This window comes from Cheilinus undulatus, linkage group 24 (assembly GCF_018320785.1).
Source record: "Cheilinus undulatus linkage group 24, ASM1832078v1, whole genome shotgun sequence".
In the NCBI taxonomy this organism is placed as follows: Eukaryota; Metazoa; Chordata; class Actinopteri; order Labriformes; family Labridae; genus Cheilinus; species Cheilinus undulatus.
Window position 1 is genome coordinate 2,027,305 of NC_054888.1, and position 8,561 is coordinate 2,035,865.

The 8,561-nt window shown below is 39.3% G+C and overlaps 1 protein-coding gene across 3 annotated transcripts; it reads left to right on the forward strand.

Annotated features, from left to right (window-relative positions):
- Positions 1 to 3: 3 nt before the first annotated feature.
- On the forward strand, positions 4 to 7,691 carry LOC121506365 (fas apoptotic inhibitory molecule 1-like). 3 transcript variants are annotated; one of them, XM_041782146.1, is made up of 7 exons: positions 106 to 184; positions 380 to 545; positions 649 to 797; positions 951 to 1,067; positions 4,627 to 4,855; positions 5,300 to 5,349; positions 7,409 to 7,691. In XM_041782146.1, exons 4-7 carry the CDS (start codon positions 951 to 953, stop codon positions 7,556 to 7,558), a joined length of 546 nt encoding a protein of 181 aa, XP_041638080.1. In that variant the 5' UTR covers positions 106 to 184; positions 380 to 545; positions 649 to 797; the 3' UTR covers positions 7,559 to 7,691. The 3 variants fall into 3 exon arrangements, with proteins under 3 accessions (XP_041638078.1, XP_041638080.1, XP_041638077.1); XM_041782144.1 differs by lacking the exon at positions 106 to 184 and adding an exon at positions 4 to 40 and having other exon boundaries at positions 649 to 1,067; XM_041782143.1 differs by having other exon boundaries at positions 649 to 1,067.
- Positions 7,692 to 8,561: the final 870 nt, after the last annotated feature.

Sequence of the window (8,561 nt, forward strand, 5' to 3'; positions counted from 1 at the left end):
CGTCTGATTTTCACCACAGATGAAGGAAACATTAGCCATGGTGAGAACTTCTCTTTCACTCTGATAACTTTGTTTACTTCAGAGACTGAACAGGTCATGATTTCAGGAAATTCAAACAAAATCAGACTTTGTGACGTTTTATTTGAGAAAATGAAGAATCTTTGGACCATTTTCAGCTCTGAAGGTTAACTGTTATGACTGTTGGTGATATTTGGCTCTTTGGTGTTTAATATTTCTGTTTTTCTCTTGTATGAAATGTTAGATTCACAGCATGAATCTGTAGATTTCACTGATAGATTTGTCCTCAGTGTTTTTACCTGTCAGACCACAGATACCTGTGAAGTTTGTTTGTAATCCTCTGATTGTTTTGGTGTTTCAGGAATGAGTGCTGATCTCTATCAGACCCGGTCACCAGTGATTCAGACTCTGATTCAGGTCCGACTCGTCAGACCAGCAGCAGCTCTTCTTCCTCTATCTCTTCATTGTTTCCTGAACTTAAACTTCACTGACAGATTTAAGAGATTCTGTTCCAGGTGTTCATTAAGGTCAGAGGTGAACTGCTGTGTCAGCAGAATGCACACATGTACCAGGATCCTTCATCCTAGACCAACCATGTGGAGATTAAAGCAGACATCTCTTTCTGTCCAGGTAAAGGTCAGAGGTCACCTACTACCTCCACCCCCCAGACCTCCTGTTGGTCCTAGCTCTCCAGCGGACGTGTACATCTGTCCCATCCAAACCCAGATCTCCTCAGAGCTTGTCCTAATTGGCTAACATTGCAGAGTGAGCTCACGGCGGTAAGCCTCTTACAGTAATTCACCTGCTGCTGAGCCGACACGGCGTTCCTGGCCCCGGGGCCACGCAGCCACAAACGGCTCCATACGTGACCTCTCCAGCCGGCGGGGAGATGACTCTGTGATTCTCTCCGTCCTCTCTCGGCTCTTTGCGAGATGCTCAGCGGGGATCTGGTGGCCGTGTGGGAGGTGGCGCTCAGCGACGGCGTGTACAGGATCGAGTTTGCCCATGGGACCACCACGGGGAAGCGGATCGTCCACGTCAATGGGAAGGTGAGACCGGGACTCCTCTTATTTTCTCCTGTAACAGTCTGGTCTTTACTCCACATCCCATTCTGATTAAAGCTGGAGGCATGGAGACACGGGAATTTAACAAATGTAGAAAAAAATGAGCTGAAATGAAGAATAACAACCACTCTAACTTTAAAAGAAAGGCTTAAACATCTGTGAGATCAGGGGTTCTCAATGGGAGGGTCAGGGCCTGAAAATGGGTCACCAGGAACTAAAACAGACAAAAAGCCAATCATGTACGGAGGACCTTATTAGACGTGTCTTTTTTAGGGTAATTAGGACATTTTGGTTGTTTCTTGAGATCTGGCCTATTTTATTTTGAACATTTTGTTGCAATTTTTGTGTGTTTTGTTCCATTTATTGTCCAAACTCCAGCCTTTTATTTTGAAATTTGAATGTAGTTCCTTATATTTTTCTTCTGTTTAAATTCCAAACTGCAGCCTTTTATTTTGAAATTTGGATGTAGTTCCTTATATTTTTGTTCTGTTTAAATTCCAAACTGCAGCCTTTTATTTTGAAATTTGGATGTAGTTCCTTATATTTTTCTTCTGTTTAAATTCCTAACTGCAGCCTTTTATTTTGAAATTTGAATGTAGTTCCTCATATTTTTGTTCTGTTTAAATTCCAAACTGCAGCCTTTTATTTTGAAATTTCGATGTAGTTCCTTATATTTTTCTTCTGTTTAAATTCCAAACTGCAGCCTTTTATTTTGAAATTTGGATGTTGTTCCTTATATTTTTCTTCTGTTTAAATTCCAAACTGCAGCCTTTTATTTTGAAATTTGGATGCAGTATCTTATGTGTTTTGTTCCTTTTAAAGTGAAAACTGCAATGTTTTATTTTGAAAATTCTGCTGAAGGGAGTTGTGGATTAAGTCAGAGCAACTTTAGCTTCAAAAAGTTCCCAACATTTGACTTTAGAAAATAGAGTAAAGAAAGCAACATTTAACCTGAACCCTGACCTGTTCATGCCTAAACTTGACCCTTTCATCTGTAACCCTAACCTATGCCTGGACGTAAACTGATCGTGCCTAGACCTAACTCTAGCCTATTCACGCATAACCCTAACCCTGATTTATGCATGTCTAAATTCTTACTCTCTTACACCTTAACCTAACCCTGACCTTTTTCACACCTAACCCTGACCTTTTCGCGCCCCAACCTAACCCATGAGCCCTGACCTATGCCCAGCAGTTGAGCCGTTGATAGTGATCTTATTGTGACCGTAATCATCACATCCCCACCCTAACCTTTAGGATACACGACAGAAAGTTTGGGGGGGGGGTTTGCCTCCACTGATCGTGTGCCAAACATGCTCCGGCCCGTGGCCATCGTCCTTCAGTTCCTTCTCCAAACCGTCCATGGGTCACCATGGATGGGGGACTTGGTTGTCTCTGTTGTAACTCCCAACCCCTGTTCCTAACCATAGAAGACAAAATATTACAATGAGACAGCATGGGAACAAAGTTAGGACAGAGTCACAGCGAAGACAACAGCATTAAAACATGCCAAAAAACATCTTTAAGCTAGCCAAAGTTTAAATATCTCCCAACTCAACCTTGTTATTATTGTTATAATGTTGTAATTATTCAAAATGTTTATCTAGATTAATAGAACTACAAATGGATCAAACCTGGACACTTGGAAAATAATATAGCACCCTGGTAAAGTTTAATATAGAAGCAGACCATTCTACTCTAAATACTGAAATATTTCTATGTTTATGTTTGAGAAAAGAATCCAAACGTTTGAGGGTTAGGGTTACCCTAACCCCCCCAGATGAACAGAGCCAACAGAACATTGTTGCAGTGATGAATAAAGACAGGAGATGATTGTAAACACTGGAAACAAGTGAATCTGTACATAATGGTGTTAAGAGATGATGTTAAGAGGTCAGTGACCCTGATCCTCTCCAGTGGCTCGGTTTAAAGCCGAGCGACCTGGACAGACGCTAAGGTCAACTTTGGATCCCAAACGTCCATGCCAGGACTGATTTACTGCATGATCTCTGTCTTCAGATTGTAGAAATGCTTTTAAAATTCTGAGTTAAACATTAAAACATAATTCTAAACCAGGCAGGAACCCAGCAGAGACTTGACAACTGCCTATGAGAGTCAGAATCTCATCAGTGCCTCATTTTCACAAACTGATGTTTTATTTAGTCTGAAATCTCCTGATGGATGCACCCAAGTCTAGAAGAACGAATACTTGATCAATTAAATGTAGTATTGATTATTTAGAGTCTTAGACAGGTTCCTAAAACGCTCTGGTTGTAATTTGGTGAATGGTTGATATCAGTGGATCCTAGCCAGCTGCATGTTACCTCACTTTAGCATAGATTACATAATCCACGCTACGGATTTAACAAACAGGATGCAATGAGTTAATCCCAGATTCGTGGAGACGCTGGCGGTTGCATTTTTATCTCTTTAAGGAGAGCAGAGCTAGCAGTTTCCCTCTGACTCCAGTCTTTATGCTAAGCTAAGCTAAGCTAAGCTAAAAAAAAACATCAATCTCCTCACAATAGAGCGGAGATTATGTGGTGGATTTTATTTCCCAAAAAGTCAACCCGTTCCTGTGTTTTTAATCCCACCTCAGCTTTAACAGTTTTATTTTACTGTGTTACGTAAACTTGGTGGGATTTCTGTTTTTAATCTGACTTTAAAGGATCGTTTTTAGGTGGAACATTCTTTTCTCAGAGCAGCAAAGACGCTGTAGATAGCATACAGGATGGCGTGGGGCAACGCGTCATGAGGCAATCTAAAGAAAAGAAAGAGAAACAGTCATTGACATCTGTCACTCTTAAGGCTTTCATACTCCTGCAAACTGGGTGAGAGCCATTATCCACAAACGGGGAAAACTTGGAACAGTGGGGAACCTTTGCTGGAGTGGCTGGCTGATTTTAAGACTTTGGGACTTCAGCCAACCATGATGGGAGCCATTGTCCACAAACGGGGAAATCTTAGAGCACTGGGGACCTTCTCAGGTGCATCTGGCCTACCAAAATGACTCCAAGAGCACACTGAAGACTTGCAGTCATTGCAGCCAAGGCAACTCTGGTCAGTCCTCAGAATATTTTCCCAGAAGTCTTTGGGATCATCAGGATGTTTTTAGTCAAAAGGCCTTCAGGCCTTTAGATCTTGTTTTAGGTTCTTTTCAGACCTAGTTGACATGGTCTTGGAGTAATTTTCCGTCGGTCGCAGACTCCCAGGAAGGTTCGCTACTGTTCACGGTTTTCCCCATTTGTGGATAATGGCTGCCAGTTTGGTTGCCTGGAGTCCTAAAGCCTCAGAAATGTGTCTCTATCTTGATTTAAGTGTTTCCTTCGTGACTTTTTAAAGCGTCTTTTATTGTCACATTCATTTTGAGGTCCTGATGTTAACATTTTTTGTGCAGAGGAAAATTACTCACCATTTTATTGCAGATACTTCTGTCCTTTAACTGAAGTAAGAAAGCAGGACTATTCGTTGTTTTTCTGATGAATGAACTACAGCAGATGTTTGTCCCCCCGTGGTGACAGCGTACGTCTTGTTTCCTCTCCAGGAAGTCATCAGGAAGGACTGGATGTTTAAGCTGGTCGGACAGGAAACGTTCACCGTGGGAAGCTCCAACACCAAAGCCACCATCTTCATCGAGGCCATCAGCGGCTTCGCCTACGAGTACACGCTGGAGATCGATGGCAAGAGTCTACAGAAGTTCATCGACAACAGAGCCAAGGTCACAAAAACATGGCTGCTCAAGGTGGACGGGGAGGACTGCAGAGTGGTCCTGGGTGAGGAAGGGACGATGACCTGCAGCTGGTGGCTTTTAGGTTTATTGTGCATCTGCAGGCTGAATATGCAGCTGTGGGTTAATTGTATAGTTGTTTGTTGATTGTTTGCAGCTACACAAGCAACCACATATCAGCTGCAGGCTAATCATGTGGTTGCCTGTGTAGCTGCAGGCTTATTGTGTAACTGCAGCACAGTCACCGTGTGCAGGCATGAATGCAGGTGACCCAGTGAAGCTTAATCTGTTCAGGTCGAGAGTAGAGCAGTTATTTTAGGAAACATCCGCCTGCTGCTGCTCTAAACCTCTGTGTAGGATTTAAATACTGCAGGTGTAAATAAGCACGTTAGTAGAGACACACCAGCCAATTAACAGGCTCTGCTAGTGTCTATATAAATGTGTGAAATGCTAATCTAAACCACTAATGCGTTCTTTTTTTGTTCATCAGAAAAAGACACCATGGATGTTTGGTGCAACGGGCAGAAGATGGACACAAAGGTGAGAAACACTTCACAACTTTTTGACCCTCTGAGGCCACCTCTACATTTACATTGTTGGGTCTGGATCACCATCAGGTCCATTTAAACAGTTAACATGATGGGATGGGCTCAGAGAGAGCACGCACAGGTTCAGGTAGGGTTGGGCTACACTTTTTGGGCCTGATCTAAGCTCTACGTGTGAAAAACCATGATTTTTCTCTGTTGTTGGCTGCCGCTCATTTTGACTATGATGCAGTCAGAGTATGTTTTCATCTAAATGACTCCCATGATCCCCTGCTACCCTCAACATCATCTTCTGTTATTGTTTTAATCAAGAGCCCTCTGGTGGAGGAATTTACATACTGCACATTTACGTGAGAACAACCCCTTAATTATCCTTGATTCTATGGTTAATATGAGCTTTTCTTTGGAAAAAAAAACAAAGGATGAAGATTAGGGCCACTATTTTTCTTGGGGATCAAACTTTTATTAAGATTCTGAGAAAGAAGTCAGAACTCTGACATTGATCTTAGAAATATGACTTTGATCTCAGATTCTGACCTTAATCTTAGAATTATGACTTTCATCTGAAAATTCTGACTTTGATCTCACAATTATGTCTTTGATCTCAGATTCTGACCTTAATCTTAGAATTATGACTTTCATCTAAAAATTCTGACTTTGATCTCACAATTATGTCTTTGATCTAAAAATTCTGACTTTGATCTCAGATTCTGACCTTAATCTTAGAATTATGACTTTCATCTGAAAATTCTGACTTTGATCTCAGAATTATGTCTTTGATCTGAAAATTCTGACTTTGATCTCAGAATTATGTCTTTGATCTAAAAATTCTGACTTTGATCTCAGATTCTGACCTTAATCTTAGAATTCTGACTTTGATCTCAGAATTATGACTTTAATCTTCGAATTCTGGCTTTGATCTTAGAATTCTGACTTTGATCTTAAAATTATGACTTTGATCTCAGAATTATGACTTTAATCTTCGAATTCTGGCTTTGATTTTAGAATTCTGACTTTGATCTTAAAATTATGACTTTAATCTTCGAATTCTGGCTTTGATCTCAGAATTCTGACTCTGATCTTAGAATTATGACTTTGATCTCAGAATTTTGACTTTGATCTTAGAATTATGACTTTGATCTCAGAATTCTGACTTTGATCTTAGAATTATGACTTTGATCTCAGAATTCTGGCTTAGACCTTAAAGTTCTGACTTTGATCTCATAATTCTGGCTTTAAGATCAGAATTTTAACTTTAATCTCATTTTTTTTTACTTTGATCCCAGAATTCTGGCTTGGATCTCAGAATTCTGATTTTGATCTTAGAATTATGACTTTGATCTTAGAATTACAACTCTGATCTCATAATTCTGGCTTAGACCTGAATGTTCTGACTTTGATCTCAGAATTCTGGCTTTAAGCTCAGAGTTTTAACTTTAATCTCATATTTTTTACTTTGATCCCAGAATTCTGGCTTGGATCTCAGAATTCTGACTTTGATTTCATAATTCTGACCTTTTTCTCAGTTTTGATTAAATTCTGAATATATAAAAAACATCCAGCAGCCCATTCTCTCTTTCATACTTAAAAAATGACTTTTGAATAATATGTTTACTTTTGAAAATATCTTTAAAAAAGAACAAAGTGACTCATTTGTTGAATAGAACACACATTTTTTTGTGAAATAGCAGGCATGCGTAAGATAAACAAACACTTCAATACATGTTTCTTAAATTTAACAATACTGCACCAAAATAACCCTTTAATGTCTCCAAAGTTAAAGAGTAACCTATCTTTAGAACATGATGCCCACATCACGTCTATTAAAAAAGAATGTGGTATAAATAAGACAGGCATGTATGAATATAACAGTTGGTTTTAGTGTTTCTGTGTATTCATGACAAGCTTGAATGTTCTTGTTCATGATAGCAGGTGTATCAATCCTCTATAATTTCTAAGAATTTAACCCAATATTTAACAGAAATATATCCAATCTCTGTTTGCAATAAAAGTCTAAGATTATAACGCATCATATTTTTGCTTTCGACCCACAGGGCGAGTTCGTGGATGACGGCACAGAGACGCACTTCATGCTGGGAGAACACGAGTGCTGCATCAAGGCGGCGAGCAGTGGGAGGAAGAGGAGCGGCATTGTGCATTATTTACTGCTGGACGGAGAGAAAGTTCCAGCTACAACACAATGAACTGTCAAAGAGACTCAGTCAATGAGGTATTTTCATGTCCAGAGACCACGCAGTGCTCCAGCATCAGTATATATTTAGTAGAAATTCACCTCTGATCATGTAAATATGACAAATAAACTCTGTGCAGCATCAACGCGGGTCTATGTTTGGATCATCTGATGGCTATGCTCTCATTTTTACAAGAGGAGACAGAAAGGTGGGAAGTTTTTCAGCATATGGATTTTTGTGCGCAGCCTTTACGCAGTAATTGGCTTCTTGAATGCCGCTTTGTCAAGTGCGTGGTGTTTAATTCAAGAACAACCGGAACAGGAAGTACAAAATAAAAGCCCCAGTTAAAATACATAAAAATGCTCTGAGATGTTTGAAATCTCAAGAAGTGGTACCTGAAATTCATTCTGATTTAAACACTGAGAGACTAAAACATTTTTTACCACTTTATTGTAAAGATCACTAAACTGTTATTTCTTATGAGTGCATTGAGATTTTTTCTATATCAGAACAATATGCAAATGAAAAACACTGCAGTCACTAAATTCTTCAAACAACAAAAAACAAAATTTTTTAAAAAAGTCAAAGAAGAGGGCGTTTCATAAATGGTTATGTAATCTACAGAAACATTAAATTATTGTGCCTCTTGTGTTTATTCCTTTTAAAAGCTCCTAATTTTCTGAAGACGATGCGACTTGTTCTAAGAGATTTTGCTCATTTTTGATTTGGCAGACATTACAAAAAAACTCTGTGATTAAACAAGTCCTAATCATAAAAGATGCTTCAACACAAAGTACTAAAAGGACCAGATATTTTGGAGAACATTGGGTGTGGTGTTATGCTCTTTTTTACATTGTAAATACTGAGTTAAAATGTGGACTGTTGACTTTATTCTCCTCTTTGGGTGTAATTTTGTCTTAAGCTTAGCCGTGGTACTGTAGCTGCAGTATGTGTAAGTATTAAAGTTCCACAGCCCTAAAATAGATTGTTGTGTAAACATGAATAAATAAAATAA

Coding starts and splice junctions, on each gene's coding strand:
- LOC121506365 (XM_041782144.1), top strand. CDS start 951: ATGCTCAGCGGGGATCTGGTGGCCGTGTGGGAGGTGGCGCTCAGCGAC. Junction 4,856..5,299: donor GGACTGCAGAGTGGTCCTGG/GTGAGGAAGGGA, acceptor TTTGTTCATCAG/AAAAAGACACCATGGATGTT. Junction 5,350..7,408: donor GGCAGAAGATGGACACAAAG/GTGAGAAACACT, acceptor TTCGACCCACAG/GGCGAGTTCGTGGATGACGG.